This window comes from Saccopteryx leptura, chromosome 4 (genome assembly GCF_036850995.1).
Source record: "Saccopteryx leptura isolate mSacLep1 chromosome 4, mSacLep1_pri_phased_curated, whole genome shotgun sequence".
Classification (NCBI taxonomy): domain Eukaryota; kingdom Metazoa; phylum Chordata; class Mammalia; order Chiroptera; family Emballonuridae; genus Saccopteryx; species Saccopteryx leptura.
Genome location: NC_089506.1, coordinates 220636208 through 220660398, shown reverse-complemented (window position 1 = coordinate 220660398; position 24191 = coordinate 220636208). Strand labels below are relative to the sequence as shown.

The window sequence follows — 24191 nt, the reverse complement described above, 5'->3', positions numbered from 1 at the left end:
GTACATGGGTCGTTGTATGGCTCTCACGGAATTACATTTTAAAATATGTGGTGTTCATGGCTCTCTCAGCCAAAGAGGTTCCCGATCCCTGTAATAGACTGTTTTTAAAGACTCTTTATTTCATTGATTAGAATCATAATATAGATGACGGCTGACCGGCTGACCACAGTTTTTGTTCAGTTCTTGTTACTTAAATTCAAGTAATTGCTGGCTGAGGTAAAATGTATCCCCGCTTTAAAATAGATTGACTAGGTCAATTTATTCTGGCTAAATACAGGGTATTGTAAATTTTTTTAAAATTTACCCCGAGATTAGTTCGATTAGAAAAGAAAACTTCAAAGCTGGACAAGAACTAAGAACCCAGGGGTAGATTATATGGTTATGTATTAGGAATGTGGGATTAGTGCATTATGAGCTCTCGTTAGTTCCTCAGTATAGAGCTAAGAACCTTACGGATAATTATATAAGCATCCCGGTAATAATATCCATCAAACTAGCTTTTAAAATCATGTTATTTATAAGATAAAATTTAAATTTAGTCGACATTATTTTTATTTGCATTTATTGAATTTCTACTGTGGTGGGCATTGTGCCAAGAGGTTCATATTGAAATTTGTTACATTTCTGTTTGGGGCTCTTAAAATCATGGTGCTTTTTTTTTTTTAATACTTTAAATTCTGTGGAACATTTGGAAAAATACCCAATGAAGACTTACTTCTTTTTGTTTTCCTTCTTTGATTCAGACATTCTTCCCATTTTTAAACTAGAGTTATGACCAAGGATGCATGAGAGAATCAGAGCATGCTCCTTACTTAGTACACAGGAAGCTAGTATTTCCATTTGGGTACTCCTGTGGGGGCATCATATCTTTATAGTTACATGCTAACGATATATGTGTATGTATGTGTGTGTGTGCATACACACATACACACACACACACACTTTTAAAAAACTGATAGATTATTTCAGGGAACCAAAGAATGAAAAATTCAAGAATGGCACTTTTGAGAAACACATTTTAAAAAGCCCTCTTATATCCTTCATATATAATCCTTGCTTCGTTTAATGAACTTTTCTTCACATATGAAAGTCACCCTCACATGTACCAGTTCTGCTGGCCCGTGCCCCCGAGCACCTTCTGTTTGCCTTACCATCTTGGCCTTGATAAAATGGTGGTTTCCGGGTCAAGAAGCTATGTTCCTCTGTGTGTAAGGGGGGGGGAGTAAGCGTTCTCAGACTGAGGAATTATGTGGGTCTTGTTTTATTGAAGAAGGTCTGAGCCTTTAAGGAGCTGCTTGTTTTACAATGTATAACAGTGGTGTTCCAGGGCAGTTAGATTTCCTCTCCTCTCTCCTGCTGTCCATTGTCTTGAGCGTCATCAAACTTAGCGACCATTGCCAGACGCTGGAGCGCAGGACTAGTCTGAACAGAGGGCCTCTGTGGTCGAGACCAGATTTTTGCCCTGCCTGCCTTCTCGTTGTGGCTGAGCCCCTTGACTGTTAGCCTTTACTAGTCGGAAGGGCGTGGGGGACCGTGAAGGGGGGGGCGGGTAAGCTACATGGGCAGCTTTAAAACTTTTTTTTGAAAATAACATTCTTTAGGAAACGTCTAAGAAAATGCCCAATATTTAAGCATTAAGTGGCAGTAGGGACTAAATGAGCACTTTCAGATGTTATCAGTGTGGAACTTGAATGTGTGTTTAATTTTTTGTGAACAGATTGATGACTCTTCTGCATCTATTTCTCTGGCCCAGCTTACAAAGGTATATATACATATATATATATATATATACATATATTGAAAATATAAATCTTTTTCTAACATTGTAGTTTTGTGTGGGACAATTGTTTAGGAGGGATTGGGGGAGGAGGTATTTTGTAACAAACAAACAAATCACGTTGTACATGTTCTTACTATCCTGTGAAGAGTAGTTGTGGTTTTGAGAAGATAGAGGGAGTGTTTTATCAGCCTCACCATAATGTTGGAGTATTTTCATCTTCAAGACAGAAGAAACACGGGAAGCTACACTTGTTATCCCCCCCCCCCCCCATACATTTGTTTAATTACACATTGGAAACTTAGAAAGTTCTGGAGGAACTCCCTGTTTTTGGCTGTAAATTACACGGACTTTTCTCTGAGCAGCCAAATAGAAGCTTTCCTTTTCACGGACGATTGCCTGGTTCTTTCTTGAGTCTTTGAATTGAACCCATGATGGTCAACATTTTAAATGGGATACAATTGCTCCTTTATGCTATAGACTTGTAGTCTGTCTGCATTAGAAGAGTTTTTAAACAACTTAATTTGTTTGAACACAGACTACATGAATTGTGTAAATGTGTGAAGCTGTTTGCAGGAATATTCCAATGTGTGTGTTTGGCAGAGGGGCAAATTGTCGCCTCCTGAAATTACTGTATATGCCGTGTTTTGCTATAAAATTGCCTACATTTTCTACTCAACGATGTGTACTTTTTGTTTGGGAAAGCACTAGTGATGATGGACCACTTTTTAAAGCAGAAGCTCTAACTTGCAAATCATGCCTTAGAAAGAAAAGGCAAATATCACAGGATAGGCAGATTTTTGAAGGCCAAGAAGAAAGTTTTTCAAAAATTATTTTTTCCTACTACCAGAAACGTGCAACCAAATCCACCACCAAGATGAACGAGTTGGGTTTGCTGCTGGTGCTGTCCTCTCCTTTCCTTGGCTTTGTGGTAGATTGTGTCCTTTTCCTAGAATGTATCCCCCAAAATGTCTTAGTTACAAATACAGCTTTAAAGCTCCTTTTCTGGGAAAAGTAAACATTAAAATTGATGACTCTAAAACACAAAGTGGGCTGAAGCCATCTGCTCAGGATTTTCTCATGCCAGGTGGGTGTAGCACAGAGGTAACATCATTAGTAGCTTATAGTTTACTGTTTTAATCTTACGTGCTTGTAAGGACCATATTTGAGTTTGGGTCTATTTCTACCGTTGTTTCTCTGGGAAGCAGTTGGGGAATTTTGGAGGTTTGGGGGATTTTTTTTTTTAACTATTTGTAAATTAATGTTTGGGTTCAAACAAATTAGTTGTTCAACATCTGTAATCCAGTTTTCTGTAACTGTTGCTGCTGTTCTAAGCTCTGTTAATGTTAAGCATTCTTTGTATATAAAATTACAATAAAATGTTAAACCTGGTTGCTTGTTTTGTGGATGAATGTAAAGATGAAAACCCAAGTGAATGGTGGTGTGAGTGCTAGGTGCCTGGAGATTCCCGTTGTAAGGGCGGGCTCACTCCCTTAGACCCTGCTTATATCTAGACTGTCGTATGGCCCTGAAAGAGGAAGTTCAGAAATCTCTGGAGAGTTGGAATTTAAATGATGAGCACTCATTGCATGTGCTTTGCACTTAATTTGATACTGACACCACTCCCTAAAGAGCCTCCTGATTGTGAACATCAGCTGTGTAATGAGTTCAGCTGTTCTGCCCCCACTGCTCCCTCCCCAGTTTTAAGTATAAATTGAAGTCTACACGCTGTGAACACTTGAATCATTTTTAAGGTCGCAAAGCATCAAGTGTTGCTTTCTAAGCTGAATCTCAGGTTTTAACTCTTAGAGGAGTGTTCAAATCTTAACGCAAGGTACAAACAGGGTCTAAGGTCTTGAGTGCCCCCAGAAAGACTCTCCAGCCCCCCCCGCCCCAGGCATTCAGACACCCGAGGGACCCCAGGGCCTCTCCTGGGGCGTCCGTGTAAATAGCCGTGTTTATGGGAGACTAGCTGACTGCTCTTTACAGGATGCGTGGTGTAGTCTTTGGCTGTGTGGTCTTAAATGTGTTTCTAATGTGTGTGTCAAATAATTACCTGTTAAACAGACCGCCAATCTGGCTGAAGCCAATGCTTCTGAAGAAGATAAAATTAAAGCAATGATGTCGCAATCTGGCCATGAATACGACCCCATCAAGTAAGTCTGAAGTACTTTCTATACAAGTAGGGACTTTGGGGTGGGTGTCCCCCACCCCCAATGAGACGCGTTCTTTTTTTCCCAAGTCTCTGTGTACATGAATTTTCTTTCTCCCTTTCAGTTACATGAAGAAACCCCTAGGCCCACCACCTCCGTCCTATACCTGTTTCCGTTGTGGTAAACCCGGCCATTACATTAAGAATTGCCCGACAAACGGGGTAAGTGCGGAGTGCGAAATGGGGTTACAGCTTATTTTTCTTGCAGTTACTGGTTAGCTGTTGTCATTTTTCTTGGTCACGTATGTAGTACAATGGCCAGTGGCCACAGCCTCTGCAACCCAGGGGCCGCGCTGGCCGAGCGAGCCCGCTCCCAGCCTGTGCTCGTTGTGCTGGGAAGTGACCAGGGCAGCCTCACGTGGCTGCCCCGGGGGCTCAGTGAAGTCCTGTGTGGAGCAGCCCACGTAGCATGCTGTAATAAGCACCGCGTTCCGGCCGCTGGGAAGTAACGGTGACTGCTTCTCTCCCTCTCTCCTTTCCGCGCTGCCAAGGATAAGAACTTTGAATCTGGTCCTAGGATTAAAAAAAGCACTGGGATTCCCAGGAGTTTCATGATGGAAGTGAAGGACCCGAACATGAAGGGTGCCATGCTCACCAACACGGGGAAGTACGCCATACCGACTATCGACGCGTGAGTGTTCACTCTGGGCTGGCGGGCGGCCTGCTGTGCTGTTCTGTGCTGTGCTGTTCTGCTCGGGCCGGGGGCCGGGGGCCAGGGGCCAGGGGCTGGGCTGCCGGTGCTCCGTGCAGAGCACGTGTAGAATCGACTTGGGGCCTTCTGTTCTCAGGAGTGCCACTTCCCTTGTGGTGGTCCAGATTTTTCTTTCTCCGCCATTCCCTGCTTCCTTCCTCATTCATCCACCTGCTGCCCCACACTCTGACATGCTACCTGAACTTTTTAAGTGAGCGAGACAAGTGCCTGAGTCATTTTGAGTAGCAAGAGGCTGCGGTGTGAGTGCCAAGAAGCGGCCTCGGTTCTGCGGGCAGCCCGGCCTGGAAGCCGCTGGGTCACCCCGAGCTCTGGGAGCCAGACCTCGGCCTCCCTTCCCTGTGCTTTCAGGTTCTGTTTCTGAGCCAGTTTGTACTGAAATTGGCGATAGTCATGAAAACCCAGGGAAAGAGTTCAGCTAGATAAGTCACTGATCTCGGTGCTATCAGCTAAGTCTTCGAATGATCTTGTTACCCTCAGCAGTTGTGAACTCACACGTGCAGTATTCTGTGTTTGGGGCCTGGGATTCTCTGTCGTGCATGAGGATCTGGGAGATGAAGTGGTCTGGCTACGTGCCTCCTCACCGCCTCCGTTTGACTCGGGCTCCGTACTAGGACTCTGGTTATGCGCTTTTAACAAGTCCCCCAGCAGATTATGAAATTCCTGCAACACACATGACTTCAGAGAGGGGTGCCCCTGTTCTCAGTGACAGGACCGCTGTATGTAGAGCACGGTCTGTCCTGGGCTGCTTGCTCTGTGGTGGAGACGCCAGGGGAGGAGGGGGCCTGGCGGTGCCCTGGGGCGGGACTGGGCAGGCGAGGGTCTCTGAGGAGGGGGCGTGGTGGTGCCCTGGAGCGGGACTGGGCAGGCGAGGGTCTCTGAGGAGGGGGCGTGGTGGTGCCCTGGAGCGGGACTGGGCAGGCGAGGGTCTCTGAGGAGGGGGCGTGGTGGTGCCCTGGGGCGGGACTGGGCAGGCGAGGGTCTCTGAGGAGGGGCTGAGGAGGGGGCATGGCGGTGCCCTGGAGCGGGACTGGGCAGGCGAGGGTCTCTGAGCGGGTGCTCAGGCGGAATCGCTGTTTTCTGGTACTCCCAACTTCGCCCCCATCTGTTCTGTTTCTTTTCTCAGTCACCATCTTATGTTTTTGCCTCATCTTAGAGCAGTCAGTCTGTTACGCTTCCCTAATTCCCACATTTCATACATGCTTCCAAACAACTTTAGGTTAAAATTAATGACTCTTCAGCTGCAAGAGCAGACCACTTTATCTTAATAATATACTGAAGAGAAAGTATTAAAGTACATAGAAATGTGTGTTGAGAAATGAGCGTTGCCTGTGAACGTAACTAGTAATCCATTGCTTCTGAATGCTGAGATACAAACGGCCGAGCACACAGCCCGTGCCGGGGAGGGGGGTGCCCAGACGCTGTCCTGAAACGCTCACCTTCTCCACCAGCACACTAACAAGCGACTCAGACGCTTCTTCTGTTTCTTTTTCTGTCCTCTCTCCTCCTTTGTTTGTTTTCTTTCTCGGGCAGTGGGAGACTCCTCTTTCACAAATTGGGAACACTGGGGCATAAGCAAATTGACACTTATTTCTGGACTCGTGGTGATGTCTGTGGAGCAGCTGCAACACAAATAGCACACCTCAGGTACCTCCTCGTCCGGCCACGATGAGCACACTGTCCCCCCGGAGGCAGAGAGGGCGGCTCCAGGGAGCCCCGTTTCCCAGGCCGGCCCGCGCACAGAGAAGAGGGGGTGTCGGAGGCGGCGCTGCCGATGAGTCTGAGGGGAGCAGATTTCCTGTCTTTGCTTTTAATTATATTGAATATCTAACATTTCTGCAGAATCATATCTACAAAAAAAAAGAAAAGAAAAAAAGACCCAACATGTCTAATGAAGTAAACTTGAAATTTTTGTCACGCGTTCAGGGTGGGGCAGTTGTAGGTTTACAGTTACTGAAGCAGACAGTCTGTTCTTCTGTTGTTACTTTTCATTATTACAGTATTTCCCATACCAACAACTGTAAACCTGCTTTTGCTCCACTCTCTATTCCAGTTGTTTAAGTAAAATTGACTATAAATAGATAAATCTTTTTTAAAATGCCAATTATAGGTGGACCCCTGGCTGTTGGCATGGGTGGTGGCACCAGTTTAGTGTCCCGTGTCAGCACACTCACCCTCAGGACTTCCACGGGGTCAGGGGTCAGGGACTGCTGAACCGCGGAGAGGAGCTCTGTTCCTCCGGGCAGCACGGCAGGGTGGATGGTTCAGTGTCCCATGTCAGCACGCTCACCCTCAGGACCTCCACGGGGTCAGGGGTCAGGGACTGCTGAACCGCGGAGAGGAGCTCTGTTCCTCCGGGAAGCACGGCAGGTGGACAGTGTTCTGAGGGCGCCGTCCCGTCCGAGCCGAGACCCTGTCCCTGCCGGGGGTGGCCCTGAGTGCGTCACTTGACCTGGCAGGCCCCCAGTCTCGAGTTACGAGTTCTAAGACCCTTCCAGCCACCTCTGAAGCACTTCTGTGTTTCTTCCTGTTAACTTGCTGAGGCTTTTGTTTTGTGTCTTTTTGTTGTTTAGCAGGGAAATGTCCCTAACTGCTCCCTGGTTTTGGAAGGTATTTGCTTGTGTCAACTAATGAGGCATTGTGCTGAGTGACACGCCATTTTGGTGTAGCAGAGCGTGCAGCTGTCTGGGACATGCTCCGCCTCCTTGACGGCGGTGACAGGCCCGACGTTCTTTTACAGGGAAGCGTACGCAATTGGGAAGAAGGAGAAGCCCCCGTTCTTACCGGAGGAGCCGTCCTCCTCCTCCGAAGAAGATGATCCCATCCCAGACGAACTGCTGTGTCTCATCTGCAAAGACATCATGACTGACGCGGTGGTCATCCCCTGCTGCGGCAACAGCTACTGCGACGAATGTGAGCCGTGGGGTCCTGGGGAGGTGGAGGCTGGGGTGTGCAGAGTGGGGGCCGGGGGGCCGACCCCTGTACACCGGCTAGTGAGAGAGAGAGCAAGGGGTCAGCTGCCTCCCATTCCTGATACTCGGAGAGAACTTTGACTCCCCCAGAGCTTAACCACCGAGAGCCCGCTGTGGACTGGGAGCCTTCCCGAAGAACCCGTCCATTGACACAGAGTGTGTGCTCCAGGCCTTGTGTTCTGTATTCCCCCAGGGAAGTACGCTAGAGAGAAGTTATCAAGAAAATCATTTGACCGGGAACGCTGAGGTCGCCAGTTCGAAACCCTGGGCTCACCTGGTCAAGGCACCTATGACAGTTAATGCTTCCTGCTCCTCCTCCCTTCTCTCTCTCTCTCTCTCTCTCTCTCTCAAATGAATTTTTAAAAATTAAAAATAAGTAAATCATAAGAAAGAAAATATTTTCACAGTAGATTACACACTTAGGAAAAGTTAATGCATAAATGGACCCGTGCATTTCAAACCCATGTTCAAAGGTCAAGTGGCTGTTTTACTGCCAACGGCACCTAGCAACATTGTGTCTTTTAATAAGATAGGAAATACTGGTAATTGACGTAGCGTTTAATAATGAGAATTCTGTTTTTGCTGCTATACTTTTTTTGTTTTTAAACAACAGCCTCATTCTTTTAATATTAGAATTAACTACTGTACCTTCACCAGGGCAACTGACTGTACTGAGGTTTTACAAACTGTAGAATTTTAATTTCCTACACATTTTAAATGGTATACAGAACTTTAAAAGCCTTTTTGGGCCTTTGTAATCTGGAAATATTTTTATTTTTTATTTATTTATTTATTTTTGTATTTTTCTGAAGCTGGAAAAGGGGAGAGACAGACAGACTCCCGCATGCGCCCGACCGGGATCCACCGGGCACGCCCACCAGGAGGCGCCGCTCTGCCCACCAGGGGGCGATGCTCTGCTGCCACCAGAGCCACTCTAGCGCCCGGGGCAGAGGCCAAGGAGCCATCCCCAGCGCCCGGGCCATCTTTGCTCCAATGGAGCTTCGCTGTGGGAGGGGAAGAGAGAGAGGAAGGAGGGGGTGGGGGTGGAGAAGCAAATGGGCGCTTCTCCTAAGTGCCCTGGCCGGGAATCAAACCTGGGACTTCTGCACGCCAGGCCGACGCTGTACCACTGAGCCAACCGGCCAGGGCCTGGAAATATTTTTAAATGGTAACTAATTCCCTTTCCTGGATTATAAAAATATTTTACTGTAGTTCCCCTCTTATCCGAAGCTTCACTTTCTTTTTTATTTTTTAATTTAATTTTATTTTTTTAGTGAGAAAGAGAGCAAAGGAGAGAGATGAGAAGCATCAACTCAGTTATTTCACTTTATTTGTTCATTGATTGCTTCTCATATGTGCCTTGACTTGGGGGGTGAGGGGGCTCCAGCTGAGCCAGTGACCTTGGGCTCAAGCCAGTGACCTTGGGTTCAAGCTGGCAGCTCCACTGGCGACCCCACACTCAAGCCAGCAACCTCAGGATCTCAATCTGGGGACTTCCGCGTCCCAGGTTGACACCTGATCCGCTGAGCCACCACTGGTCAGGTTGAGACTTCACTCCTGTGATTTCAGTTAACTCAGTCATCCATGGTCTGAAAATATCAAATGGAAAATTCCAGAAATAAACGGTTCATAAGTTTTAAATTGCGTGCTGTCCTGTGTAGCGTGAGAGCATCTCATGTTGAGTGGTTTTGTCCCCCGGGACCTGGCTCCTCCCTCTGTCCAGCGTCTGTGTGCTCTGGACACTCAAGGCCCCCCTCCCTTGAGTCACTGAGGGGCCGTCTCGGCGTCTCCTCGGCTGTCATGGTCTCACAGTGCTCGTATTCAGGTCACCTGGTTTTCCTTAACAACGGCCCCTTGCACGGAGTCCTGAGGCTGGCGGTTCACGTTTGCCAAAGAGAAGCTGGGAGGTGCTTCCTCTGAGGGCAAAGATACAGGGAACGTAGTATATTTAGGGCTCAGCACTGGCCAAGATTCCGTTCAGGTGTCCACAGTGGGGTCTAGGAATGTGTCCCCTCCCACCCCCGTCCCGCAACGGAGAAGGAACAACTACGCCCCAACACTTCGCCATGTGGTTCTTGTGACTTTGTTTTTCTGATGACTCACACTGGCATTGTCTGTCCCCTGCCACTATCCTAAGTTCATTTCACTCGTACTGGCATTGTTTGTCCCCTGCCACTATCCTAAGTTCATTTCACTCACACTGGCATTGTCTGTCCCCTGCCACTATCCTAAGTTCATTTCACTCGTACTGGCATTGTTTGTCCCCTGCCACTATCCTAAGTTCATTTCGGAAGATAGTTTTGAGATATAAATCTGTATTTTGGGGCCTCTTTAGAGAAGCCCAAATTCATTCAAAAGAGGAGGTCACTTAAGACATGTTTCCAGAGTGCGCCTGGGACTTAACAGACCCCTTACTGCTGAAGTTTCTGCCGCTCTGGAACAGTGAGCCTGAGCTCAGTCATTCCTGCTCAGGAAATCTCTGATTTCTGTGAAGAGTGTTTCCGTTTCTTATAATGCCCTTCTCCCATGATGTTTTTTTTAAACCCTGTGTAAGACAGGTGAAGTTTCTCTTTTTCAAGATAATTTTTCCCTGTAACATTCCAATTACTAGCTCAACCAAGAGAATAGTATCTGGGAAAGAGGGCTTTTTCCCCTCCATTTAGATGTTTTTTAAAATTATATTCATGAATTCTGTTTTTAAAGCAGAAAGGTATTAGAGCAGAGTGCTAGAGGCAAGAGATTTTGCGTTTTTGAAGTTTCTTAATCTAAGAATACACATGATTAGTGACATACTTTGGAAAACAGTAATGTAACTGAACAGGGCTACACTTTTATTAATATTTCAAATTTTTTATATAGGTATAAGAACAGCACTCTTGGAATCAGATGACCATACATGTCCAGCGTGTCACCAAAATCATGTCTCTCCTGATGGTTTAATTGCCAATAAATTCTTACGGCAGGTAGCTATCCTTCTCTTCCTTACATGATAACCCTTTTGCGGAAAAAAAAATGTTTAATCTTATAACTGATTTAACTCTATTGAGTAAACTGCCTTACGTTCTCTACCTTTTTATGTTTGTATCTGTAGGCTGTTAATAACTTCAAAAATGAAACGGGTTATACAAAAAGACTACGAAAACAGTTACCCCCACCGCCGCCCCCAGTCCCACCCCCGAGACCCCTCATTCAGCGGAACCTGCAGCCGCTGATGAGGTCCCCGATATCGAGACAGCAGGACCCTCTGATGCTTCCTGTGACATCCTCGTCAGCTCACCCCGCCTCCGTGTCCTCGTTGACCTCCAGTGCGTCCTCCTTGGCCCCCGTGGGGCCTGGCAGCGTGTCCTCTGGCCCCGCGCCCGTACCTGACATCACGGCCACGGTCTCCATATCGGTCCACTCAGAGAAGCCAGACGGACCTTTCCGGTAGGTTGGCGGGTTGCTCAGGGTCCGGAGACAAGCAAGGACCCGCTGTGTGGCTTTCGTGGTTGTCTATTGCTTCAGTGGTTGTCTTGGTGATCTGCAGTGTGTGTGTCCTGTGGACTGTGCACTCAGTAAGGGGGGTGACTTGTAAGAAATGGCTTAGTCTTACAGGAGGAAGAGGCAGAAAAGAGAGATTGATTGGCAAATAATTAAGCATCCCAAAGTCCAAAAGTATACGGGTTGCCAATGCCCCCTGGTAAATGTTGCACTGTATACACAGCTGCTGTGCAGTTCATGGGGAGAGTCCCTGTGGTCATAACGGATGGTGTTGAGGAAGAATGGGTGTGAGCAGAACCAAGAACCATTTCCAATAGGTAGAGAAGGAGGGATGTAAAACATCAGTAGAGGTCGAGACCTGAAATAATCATTGTTTTGGATAATAATTCTGTAGGAAAGTAGTGAAGACGCACTGAAATTCTTCTGCTTGAGGAATAAAAGGGACCCTTGACCAGGTAGTCCAGTGGCTCATCAATTCTTTAAATAAGCAACCAGTTTTTGGGAAGTAGATGCCAGGGGCCTGTCCCAGACACACTGGAGGGCACCTTTGCATGTAGATTTAAGGGAGCCCACTGACCAGGGTAGGCTGTGTGCTGAACACAGCAGGACCAGGCCCGGGGTTCTTGGCTTGCCTCAGAATTGCCCTTTGATTTTAATGATGGAGGCAGAAGTAGAATTTAATCTTAACCCTGGCTGTTTTTTTGTTTTTGGTCCCGCACTTGGAACTTTTTTTACGCTTTACTCTCCTGAACTGCTTTCTGTCGTCCCCATCGTAAGTCCTCGAGGACATTTACGGAAGTTTCTTCTTCTGGCTTCTCACTTGTATATGAACGGCTCTCCAGAAGTGCAGTCTCTCGATTGCCTCAAATGTTGTTGTGGTCTCTGGTTTAACTCGTCTTAATGCAGGTGGTCAGTAAATCGTGACTCTTAACCCCTCGTTTCTGCAGACGTTTTGATCCACTGTCGGTCACATTGTCTCCTAGGGATTCTGACGGTAAAATGTTGCCGGCCTCGGCCCTAGCGGCAGAGCACCCGAAGGGAGCCTCTTCGATCGCGATCTCGGCTCTTATGGAGGAGAAGGTCAGTTCCATGGACGTTTACACTGGAGGACTTTTTTTTTCTTTTTTTTTTTAATATTTTGTTTGTTTATTTGGGGGGTGATTTTTTTTTAATCATTCTTTTTGTGTCTTTTCCCCAAAGGGTTACCAGGTGCCGGTGCTGGGAGCCCCTTCTTTGCTGGGACAGTCATTACTGCACGGGCAGTTGATCCCGACGACTGGTGAGTAAAACAGTCTGGGCGGGGCTTTTGTCCTGTGGCTGGGCTCAGACATAACTTCGTATTTACTTACTGTTTTTATTTTTGCTTCCAAGGTCCAGTAAGAATAAATGCTGGCCGTCCAGGTGGTGGCCGGCCAGGATGGGAACAGTAAGTATATATATATACGTTTAAAATAACCCTCCGCCGCTGGCTCAGACCTAGATAAGGGAAGCGGGGTCCAGTTGTAATCCACGCACTCCGCGTGTCCTCTGTTAAAACTCTCTCATGTCATGTCAGTGTTTTTATGTAGAATGTCACACATTCAACATTGTAAGAATTATTCTCTAAAAGACTGAGTAAGTAATTCTTTTCTAAAACGTAATACCAATTCTTTTTACTTTTATGTCTTAACAAATAGTGATCTTGACAAGGTTATAATTAATGACTAGATAAGAATTACTTAAAAGAATATTTTAAATACTGAGTCGCTTACTCAAATGAACTAAAGTTCTGAGTGTTCAAAACTTGAATAAATACATATTAAGATTAAAGCTTACTGAACATAGAATTTCTCATGTTGAATAGTCTGTGTTAATGGAATTTCACTGCATATTAAAATCTATAGGATGTGGTTTTCTGCCCTGAAATACAAAGAATTTAGACTTTCTTACAGGATGTTGTATGGCATTAAAAAATCAGTCAATTTATTTATTATCTTTTTATTTATGTAATTATTTCTTACATAATTCATATAAATAGGCTTGTTTGTTTGAAAGATAAACCAAATTTCCTATAGAAGGAGTTTGTTAAATTAGAGACCAGCAGAATGTATCGGTAGAAAGAATGTGGGGTCTGGAAATGGGCAGAGCTGGGTTTGAATCCCAGCGCCTCCATCTGCCAGCAGCGCGACAGAGGCGTGTGGTCTGACCTCAGCCTAACTGCGTGTCTAAGAATTGAATGTGCGCTGCCAACCTCTGCATGTAGCTTGCCTACACAGTGCCCAGCAGATACAGGGCTTTCTTCCATTTCTCACAGACTTCTAGAATGCCAGCTAAAATATATTGCAAGAAATAGTCTATATTGAGGTATAATTATTGTTACAATATGTTAATCAGAAAAATTAGTTAAATTTTAAGCAAATGTAATGCTTCTTTATATCTGATCTGTCTGGAACCAATGTAAGAGTTGGGATCAAGGAGTAAGAAAAAACGTTCAGAGTAGTTAAAAGCGTGTGCACACTAGAAGGTAACGTGTTGTAACCAGGCCTGTGTACTCTGTTTGCACACAGCTCCAACAAGCTGGGGTATCTGGTTTCTCCGCCACAACAGATGAGAAGAGGGGAGAGAAGCTGCTACAGGTAGGCCTGCTGGAAATCGCCAGGTGCACTCATCTGATGACTCTGAGAGACAGAGCAGAGATTAGAGCATAGCAGTGGTTAGAGCACACACAGATTAGAGGCAGTGGGCTCCACGTCCTCAGTCCTCAGGAGCTGCCCTCAACTGGCCCAGAGAAACAGATGACCCTTAGTGTGTTAATGATGGTTTTCAAGGCTTCTCCCCAGTGACTGCTTCCTCCCTGTCGGCACACAGCAGGGTATTGGCTCGCATTGACTCTCTCCAGGGCAAAAGGAAGTCGCTAAGGAAGGCCCAGGCAATATTTAAGAGGTTAACCAGCTCAGCTCCCAGGTGTGGAGAAAGAATTGCATTTGTTTCTCTTCTGGACGCAGTTGTCCTAGTCTTGTCTTTTCCTCCAGCCCCCGAGAGGGGAAGGGGGTGTGAGGGGCTCAGGGCTGCACTGGCTCGGGCAGTGTTCCTCTGAGAAGGACGCGTGGGTCTCACCGTGTAGGGCATCCTCGCCCCCAGGTGAGGGCTCCTCCAGATCACCTTGGAAACGGCATGAGTCAAGGTGTTTTTTTAATGCACATTGAGACTGTGCCGAACTTCTGAAACTTGACTAAGATTTTGTTACAGGTCATGTCAATGAAAGATATATTTACTAAATCAGACTGAAAAGAACTTAAAACCTAACACCTGCTGCTGTGTACCACTGACCTATCATTTAAGACTCTAGTTGAACAGAAAGGCCACTCTTTCTTTGATGAGGCACAAGTCAGAAACTTTGGGCAGCACTGTTATTTTACCCTTTGAGAGGAAACGGAAATTTTCAGTTGTTCATTACAAATGTTAAAACTAGTATCTATTCTACTTTGCAGGGTATTTACCCACTTCTTCCCTCAAAAAAAAAAAAAAAAAAAATGACAGGAACTGCTTTTCCTTCTTTTAAACTTTTGGAGAGAACTGAGTGCCTAGGTTACAGAGACAACTGTCAGCGAGTTCCTTTCAAGGACAGATGAGGAAGTGATGAGACCTTGTGGAGTGGGACTGAGTCGGAACTTCACAAGAGAGCCTTTAAATACAGCGTTTCCATAGAGAGAAAGCCCTAAACAGACATCCCCCCAGCCCCTGGGTGGCCGTGGGGATTGTTTTCACATATCAGTGGTGGCACACAGTAAATGACATGGGTTCTCATGATTACTTGTCCTTCCTCTGTTCCCTCATCTGTGAGTTTGAGAGTAACTGTGGATAGAAAAGCCAAGCTTACTTGTCTCAGAGGATTTTAGTTTGAAGGAGTAATATCTCGGAATTTATTTCTCCAGAAGTATAAACCGTGGACGACACCACAGCGAAAGATCACAGAGAACGCAAGGCCCGTCACTACCAACAACGCCTGTCTTTGTGCCCGTCCCGCCCCCTCCTCTGTACCCACCGCCCCCGCACACACTGCCACTGCCAGGTGTTCCTCCCCCGCAGTTCTCTCCGCAGTTCCCTCCCGGCCAGCCGCCCGCTGCGGGGTATAGCGTCCCTCCCCCGGGGTTCCCTCCCGCGCCAGCCAGTTTGTCCACACCCTGGGTGTCGTCAGGCGTGCAGACCGCTCACGCAAACACCATCCCCACCACACAAGCACCGCCGCTGTCCAGGGAAGAGTTCTATCGAGAGCAGCGACGGCTGAAAGAAGAGTAAGTGTTTTCATTCGAGATCAGTCCGCACTCTCATTTCCTGATGTGACCTTAAGTCGGCACCTTTGGAAACACTTCCCAGTGTCTCCCGCTAGCACGAGAGCAATCACCTAGAGGCCGAGCCAAAGCCACGCAAGCACCTTCCTCAGGGACTCCTAGTTATCTGTAGTTTTAAAGTGGAAAACTAATGGCAATTTCATTCATTTCATTCATGGTCTGATTACATTTGTCTTGTTAGTTTTCGTAAATGGTTTTTGTTAACTTTCACTCTTTAACTTTATTTTACTAGGGAAAAGAAAAAGTCCAAGCTAGATGAGTTTACAAATGATTTTGCTAAGGAATTGATGGAATACAAAAAGATTCAAAAGGAGCGTAGGCGCTCATTTTCCAGGTTAGTGTTTTGCAAGCCTTCACAACAGAATGACAAACGGGACTTTGCATATCCAGGGACTAGCTGTGGATATAAGTAACACTGCACTTGCATATCCAGGGACTAGCTGTGGATATAAGTAACACTGCACTTGCGGAGTTTTCTGATTCGGTCTAGAGATATATCTATATGTAGATAGAGATGTAGCTGACTTCCCAATATCCTTTAATTGAATAATGTATTCTCAATGTCAGTTCTACTGTGTGTAACTAGCAGTTATGGGGATTAAAGTGCCCTTGTCCCTCGAACTTATTTATACTGTGACAGAATCGGGAAATGTGTGTGGAAGCAAAGGAAATAGGGGAACAGCCACAGCACATTTCTGAGGACCCTGTTACTTAAGGCTACAGCTTCTTGCTGGAACATTAACCTGTGTAATCATAATATATGGCAGAAAATAAGTTGCTTTTTATTGATAGAAAAGCTAAATTGTAAAAATTCCCTGGAAATTTGTTAAACTTATACTTGAAATGTGGTTTCTTTTCAAGTTAGACCATTGGCCAAGATAAAACAAACAGAAATTGCTCATACTTAAATAAGCAGAGAGGAAGTAAAACTTAAATTTAATTGGCATTTTTTAAAAATATTAAGTTAATTAGCTCGTATGACTCACGGTACATTAATGCACTTCACTCTTGACGGTTGAGATTCCGCTTTTGTTCTGTAGCTAGTGATGGGTCTGACCTGTCTGTACCTTATTTCATTCCGTAGAGGCCTCTGCGCCTCTCGAATCATCCAAGATGAAATTTGGTAGAAAGATGGAGCCGTGAGAAGCATGCTAGAATAGGAGATTTCATTTTGTATCTATTTCTGTCTTTTATTTTGTATATACTTCTCAACTGTCAACTATTGTTTTGTTTTTGTTTTTAGGTCTAAATCTCCCTATAGTGGTTCCTCATATTCAAGAAGTTCTTATACTTACTCTAAGTCAAGATCCGGTTCAACGCGGTCACGTTCTTACTCTCGGTCCTTTAGCCGCTCGCACTCCCGTTCCTACTCACGGTCACCTCCGTACCCCAGAAGAGGCCGAGGCAAGAGTCGAAATTACCGTTCACGGTCTAGATCCCATGGATATCACCGGTCTAGGTCCAGGTCACCCCCCTACAGAAGATACCATTCACGATCAAGATCCCCTCAAGCGTTTAGAGCCCAGTCTCCCAATAAACGCGCGGTACCTCAAGGGGACACGGAGCGTGAATATTTCAATAGGTACAGAGAAGTTCCACCGCCTTACGACATGAAAGCCTATTACGGGAGGAGCGTTGACTTCCGAGACCCGTTTGAGAAGGAGCGTTACCGCGAGTGGGAGCGGAAGTACCGCGAGTGGTACGAGAAGTTCTACAAAGGCTACGCGGCCGGGGCCCAGGCTCGGCCGTCTGCAAACAGAGAGAACTTCTCTCCGGAGAGGTTCCTGCCGCTGAACGTCAGGAACTCCCCGTTCACGAGAGGCCGCAGAGAAGAGTATTCCGGCGCGCAGGGTCATCGAAGTCGAAACTTAGGGGGCGCCTATCCAGAGAAGCTGTCCACACGGGACAGTCACAACCAGAGGGACGGCCCCAAGTCCAGGGAGAAGGAGAGCGAGGGCCCCGGGGACAGCAAAGGCAGCAAGCACAAGAAGCACCGGCGGCGGCGGAAGGGGGAGGAGAGCGAGGGCCTCCTCAACCCAGAGCTGCCGGAGGCCAGGAAGCCGCGGGAGCCTGCCAGTGGGGAGGAGAGCAAGCCGGACGCGCTGTTCGCTCCGCCCAGCAGGGATGACGCGACGCCGGTCCGCGACGAGCCCATGGACGCCGAGGCCATCCCTTTCAAGTCTGTGTCCGAGAAGGACAGGAGAGAGAAGGATAGACCAAAAGGAAAAGGCGACAAGAGCAAACGGAAAAACGATGGGTCCGCCGCGTCCAAGAAAGAGAGCGTCGTCAAACCGGGGAAGGGGTCCCAGGAAAACCCGGAGGAGGAGCGTGAAAAATCGCCCCGGTCCGAACCGCCCGCAAAAAAAGCCAAAGAGGAGCCCCCGAAGACGGACAGCACCAAGTCGTCATCGTCCTCCTCTCAGAAGGAGGACAAGAGCGCCGGCACCCCCAGGAAGGCGCACTCCAAGTCGGCCAAAGAGCACCAGGAGCTGAAGCCCGTCAAGGAGGAGAAGGGGAAGAAGGACTACCCCAAAGACACCAAGCCAGAAAAGCCGCCCAGCAAGGAAGACAAGGCCAAGAAGCCGAACGAGAAGAGTAAGCCGCCAGACAGCAAGGCCGAAAAAAGAAAGAGGAAAACGGAAGAAAAGGGTGCAGATAAAGATTTTGAGTCCTCGTCCACAAAACTCTCTAAACTGGAAGTGACGGAGATAGCGAAGCCGTCGCCTAAGCGCAAGATGGAACCTGACCTCGAGAAGATGGATAGGACCCCGGAGAAGGACAAAATGTCCTCGTCAGCAGCCCCAGCCAAGAAAATCAAGCTCAACAGAGAAACCGGGAAAAAAATCGGAAGTACAGAAAATTTATCGAACACAAAAGAACCCTCTGAAAAATTGGAGTCCACATCTAGCAAAGTGAAACAAGAAAAAGTCAAAGGAAAGGCCAGGCGGAAGGCCGCGGGAGCCGAGGGCTCCACCCTCGTGGACTACACCAGGTATCTGACGGCGGGCCGGGCCGGGCGTCCCTCTGGGAGGGCTCGGGGGTGAGCGGGGCTGGTGGGTCTGTCCATTCAGGTAGAACTCGTCTGTTCAGAGTGTGTTGATATTAGAGGTTAGTCGGTTTACTCTTGTCTTTAAAAGGAAGGAATTGTTCAAGATAAAGGGTGTAAGTAGATTTGGGGGGTCAGTCCCAGTTTTATGCAGTCCTCTACTTCAATCAGAATAGTTCCTTTTGAAGGTTAAAAAAAAACCCTTATCATTTGTTAGCCTTTTATATTTATCAGTGTTTAATAATAGTAAATTCTTCATTAATTAAAAATATATTTTTTTCTTTAGCACAAGTTCAACTGGAGGCAGCCCTGTGAGAAAATCTGAGGAAAAGACAGATACAAAGCGAACTGTCATCAAGACCATGGAAGAATACAATAATGACAACACGGCCCCTGCCGAGGATGTCATCATCATGATCCAGGTTCCTCAGTCCAAGTGGGACAAGGACGACTTTGAGTCGGAAGAAGAGGATGTTAAAGCCACACAGCCCGTGTCGAGTGTCGGGAAGCCTTCCAGCATCATCAAGAACGTCAGCACCAAGCCGGCAAACCCAGCCAAGTACCCCGAGAAGGACAGCGAGCCGGCAGAGAAGCTTCAGAAGCTCGCCAAGGAGATGAGCCATGAGCTCCTGCAGCACGAGGCCAAGGGTTCGAAGAGCGCTGTGTCCAGCGACAAAGGGAAAGGCAGAGACCGCGAGCACCCCGCACCGGAGAAGGACACCGCCGAGAAGAGGAGGGGCGGCGCCCCGGTGGAGAGGGACGGGGGCGCGGACCGCCCGACCGAGCAGGGACACGCGAAAGGCTCGTCTCAGTCTTCCAAAGAGACGCGGGCTTCAGAGAAGCACGATTCCTCCCGGGGGCCCTCCAGCAGAGACTTCACTCCCAGCAGAGACAAGAAGGCGGACTACGACAGCAGGGAGTACTCGAGCTCCAAACGCAGGGACGAGAGGGGTGAGCCAGCAAGGAGGAAAGACTCTCCTCCTCGGAGCAAGGACTCCGCGTCCGGACAGAAAACGAAGCCCCGGGAGGAGAGAGATTTGCCTAAAAAAGCAACAGGGGACTCCAAGAAAAGTGCTTCTAGTCCCTCGAGAGACAAAAAACCTCATGATCACAGTAAAGCCACTTACGATACTAAACGCTTAAGTGAGGAGACAAAGCCCGTGGATAAGAACCCTGGTAAGGATCGTGAGAAGCACGTGTCGGAAACGAGGAACAGCAAAGAGCCAGGCGGCAATAAGTTACTTCACATCCTTAACCCGCCGGACCCAGCAACGGAGAAGGAGCCGGCCCCTGGGCCCGGTGACAAGACGGACAAGAACGCCGCCAAGCCCAAAGCCCAGTCCAGCCACTCCTCGCGGCTGTCCTCCGACCTCACCAGAGAGACCGATGAGGCCGCCTTCGAACCAGACTATAACGAGAGCGACAGCGAGAGCAACACCTCGGTCAGAGAGGAGGACGCCTCCGCCAAGACGTCGAAGGAACCGAAGGAGAAGGTCGTGGAGAAGGCCAGGGCGAGCCCAGACCCTGCCTCCGCTGCTGCCGCCACCACCACAACCACCACCGCCACTGGCCAGGCCACGGCCACGGCCGCCGGGGCCCAGAGCCAGAGCAGCCCGAGCGTCAGCCCCAGCAGAAGCCACAGCCCCTCCGGGAGCCAGACGCGAAGCCGCAGCAGCAGCGCCAGCTCCGCGGGCAGCCAGGACAGCAAGAAGAAGAAGAAGAAGAAGGAGAAGAAGAAGCACAAGAAGCACAAGAAACACAAGAAGCATAAGAAGCACGCTGGCCCCGAAGCGGACTTGGAGAAGAGCCAGAAACACAAACACAAGAAGAAGAAGTCCAAGAAGAGCAAGGACAAGGACAAGGAGAAGGAGAAGGAGAAAGACGACCAAAAAGCGAAATCTGCCCCGGCGTAGAGGCAGATTTTTAACCATTGACTTAATTATTACTAAGTCATCTGTATTAAATTTTGTTATAATGTAAAGAGATTCAAGCCTTGTAAATAATGGTATGGAAGACCCCGTGCTGCACTTAAATATTGCTGCTTGAGTATTTGATTTTTACATCAGAGCTTTATAACACGGACTTTTGTACAGAACTGTGAGTGGTGACCATGTAACAGGGGGTCTCGCAGGGACCTCTTATTTTTAACCACCATTAATTAGTTGGGGTGGAGTTTACTGTACTGTGAAATTTTCACATTTGAATTTTTTTAATTGCCTGGCAGAAGCTGATACCAGTTCTCAAAGGTCAGCAGAATGATTTGCTGGATTCATTACAACCCCTGTTATGTCCGTTTTTGATTACAATAAAAGTTTTCAGTAAACTTTTCAAATGTGGGCTGTTCGACATTATTTGGAGGAAGGTGTGCTGCGCCTTTTTCTCATAATAACCGGGTGAGCCTGTGCTGTCAGGTGAGCCGGACAGACAGAATTCCGAAGTGAACACAGAAGGAAGGTATGCTTTACAGGGGCTGGCAGGCGGTAGTGGCCAAAATAAGAAGTCAGGATTGATTGGAGATTTGGTTGAAATAAATCTAGAAGGGCCTTGAACGGTCATTAGCAGTTGGACTTGAATTTTTAGAGATGAGGAGTTGTGATTTTGTTTATGGTCCTGTGTCTTTCTTGAAACCCTGATGAATGAGTATGAAATTCCTTGATAAAGTGCCAATAAATATGTGCCCCGTCGACAAAGACAAGCCGTGAGGTCCAGGAGCCCTGGGTACAGCTGAGGGACTTCCTTAATGGCTGTGGTGCAGGAAGCACTGTGTAGACAAGTGGTTGTCAACCCTTTTACACTCGAGGACCAGTGAAGATAGGATTATTTCAGCAACTGCCAAGGCAGAAGTGTCACCCTGAGCATAAGCGAATTTGACTATCATCTGCATAGGACACCAGGGTGGTCAGCTCTTGCATGGACTGGCAGGAGACTTCTGGCGGCTGCTCCACAGTCCAGCAGTTGAGAAAAGTAAACACTGGTGTGGGCAATGAAAAGCTGTTGGAAGGATTTGGGAGTTAGGACCCTTGGAAACATGGCCATATAAACAGGGATTGGATTAAGGAGACAGTGGCTAAAAGGGGGGGGGGGGCAGCTCTGGATTCAGGGTCCCCTGAGTGTGCGTGACTCCAGTACTGTATACAGTCATTGGTACCTGATTTCTGGTGGTACCCAGACACACTTTCATAGATGTTTTATAATGCAGTGTTTAATATTTAAAGAAAAATCATGCAGGGAACACCTGAAAGCTGTTATGGACTGAGTGTAATTTGGGAAATGCTACCTTTCCATGAAGCCTGCTTGAAAGGGCTCTGTTTTTGTTCCCATTCTCAAATCACATTTATTTTATCCCCAGACATTTGTCACTAAGGACATCCTGCCCACTCCCAGCTTCCCCGGCCCCCCACCCACAAAACACACCAGCCCTGCTGCTTGAGGCATTCTGAATTCCTAGCAGTCTGGACCCAGACCCAGGTTTCATCTCCCACAGTCACCGAGGATGATCGAAAACTTTGCCGGGCGGGGTCGGTTTTATCACCTAGGCTCCCTGTCCTTTAATTTTTAAGCTCACCTGACCTTCGCTCCTGAGACCGTTTTTTGAGATTTGTCATCACCTGTGGTCATTCCCCTCCGGAGTTTTAAACTCAACATTTCCTCTACGATCTGGTCTTCCAGCTCTCGTCCCGGTCCCGGCCTGAGCTGTCCACTCATTCCTGAAGTCACTGCTTTCTACTGTTTCCTTTTTGTGGTGGTCTGCATCCTGACATTTCAACCACATAACACCCCCTCCAGACCTGCTCCCCTTGACCCATCCCGGTGTGCCTCAACAGCGTCACCGCCTAACTTAGGTCAGGGTGCCGAGCCCTGCCTGCTGACATGAGAGACGTTAAAATGGAGGAGATAACCTTGCCAGGCACAGTACTAGGCACTTGTACTTATCTGACCCTTAAGAATGTCTAGTAGCCTGACCAGGCAGTGGCGCAGTGGCTAGAGTGTCAGGCTGGGATGCGGAGGACCCAGGTTCGAGACCCCGGAGGTCGTCAGCTTGAGCGCGTGCTCATCTGGTTTGAGCAAAAGCTCACCAGCTTGGACCCAAGGTCGCTGACTCGAGCAAGGGGTTACTCGGTCTGCTGTAGCCCCACGGTCAAGGCACATATGAGAAAGCAATCAATGAACAACTAAGGTGTCTCAACGGAAAACTGATGATTGATGCTTCTCATCTCCGTTCCTGTCTCTGTCCCTATTTATCCTCTCTCTGACTGTCTGTCTCTGTAAAAAAAAAAAAAAAAGAATGTCTAGTAGTTCACGATGTCTGATATGCTACTTTGAACAGGAAACGCCACCTGCCAGGGAAGGTCTGGTCCAGTCTGGAATACTCAAGCCCGGTGCCTGACCAGTCACCCTCTTCCCTGCCTATCGGAGGAACTGGACACCGCGCCAGACCCGCCCGTGTTAACGGTCCCCCGAAAGGCCGCCTGTCTCCCTCTGTATCTTCTGCCTTTGGCGGTTCCACCTGGCCGGAATGTTCTTTCTCCTCCGCCTCCCTCACGGTTTCCTACTTACTGTTCAGGAGTCAGCCTTCCTTTTATGAACGACTCCCGCACAGTGCCCGCCCACCCACGCCCACACGCAACAGCCGTGGCCGCGAGGCGTGTGCTCCGGCGACACGCCACGTTGTCTTCCCTGTGCCTGGTCTCCCTCGCTGGACTAAGTGTGAGATCCTCTACAGGAAGGCATCTGGTCTCATTCCAGAAGCCAAGCCCTGCCCCGGCCCCTAATGTTTGAACTGATCAAATGAAAGGACTTTTGTTGTTTTTAGATTTTGCAAACTTGCTGTGCAAACCAGTGGTCTGTCGCCTTTTCCAAGGGCAGAAAATAATTTTTGAGCTACGTAGGTTAGGAAAAGAGTATCCTTCCAATGCCTAGCTGCTTCTTTCTGTGTGCCAAGGGAATTAGGAAGCCTTACAATTGCCGGGGGGGGGGGGGGGGGTCCTGCCAGGGGGGCTGAAAATAACTCCTCTGCTGAGTGTCCTGCAAAACGGGTACGCCAGGATTCCGGAGCTGCAGAAAGCTAGCTGATGGTTTATTCATCCCGATTCGTTCAAGTGTCCCCATCTGCCTGTCCACTTTCTCCCCGTCCCGAACTCCTTTCATGAATGCCGTTATTGTACAAAACTATGGAACAAAAGCCCGACTCGGAACATGCACTTCTTTTCTGAGTCCTTTTATACGACGGCCATTCACCCAGTCTGGCTCCAGCAGGTCTCATTTTAACAACAAAAAAGCTTCACGAATACATAGATGCGTACATCGCGTCCCCTGCTGCTTCTCCTCCTACGTCCTCAGCACTTGGAATTTTAAGAACTGCACGGGGTCACGAAAGAAGAGAACTGGACAGTGTAAACCACGTCCATCCTTGACCCCGAGCACCATGGACGGCTGTCTGTAGCAGTCCAGCCCACTGGAGAAGAGGGGAGGCCCTCTGGTTCCGTGGGCATTGCCAATGCAGTTTAAACAGCGTATCAAGCCTCCTCTTTGTTTTTAAGTCAGATTATTTTAAAGCTCATGTTAATGTGACTGAAAAAGAGCTATTGCTATTTCTTTCTGCACGAGATAAATAGCTAATGGAGGGTGAACAGTGATTTCATGTTAAAGCCAAAACCAACCTGA

At 47.8% G+C, this 24191-nt stretch overlaps 1 protein-coding gene across 2 annotated transcripts in view; it reads left to right on the top strand.

Moving 5' to 3' along the window:
* RBBP6 (RB binding protein 6, ubiquitin ligase) overlaps nt 1-20859 on the top strand; it is a 31144-nt gene extending 10285 nt beyond the window's left edge. The window contains exons 4-18 of one of the 2 annotated variants that reach the window (XM_066383398.1): nt 1718-1762; nt 3845-3933; nt 4055-4151; nt 4481-4620; nt 7439-7611; nt 10530-10633; nt 10762-11096; nt 12134-12230; nt 12351-12429; nt 12522-12576; nt 13697-13765; nt 15065-15424; nt 15714-15815; nt 16725-18473; nt 18814-20859. In XM_066383398.1, coding sequence (XP_066239495.1) covers nt 1718-1762; nt 3845-3933; nt 4055-4151; nt 4481-4620; nt 7439-7611; nt 10530-10633; nt 10762-11096; nt 12134-12230; nt 12351-12429; nt 12522-12576; nt 13697-13765; nt 15065-15424; nt 15714-15815; nt 16725-18473; nt 18814-20440 — 5121 coding nt within the window. In that variant the 3' untranslated portion in view covers nt 20441-20859. The remainder of the gene's footprint in view (nt 1-1717; nt 1763-3844; nt 3934-4054; nt 4152-4480; nt 4621-7438; nt 7612-10529; nt 10634-10761; nt 11097-12133; nt 12231-12350; nt 12430-12521; nt 12577-13696; nt 13766-15064; nt 15425-15713; nt 15816-16724; nt 18474-18813) is intronic. The other variant, XM_066383399.1, reaches the window with a different exon arrangement.
* The last annotated feature ends 3332 nt before the right edge of the window (nt 20860-24191 follow it).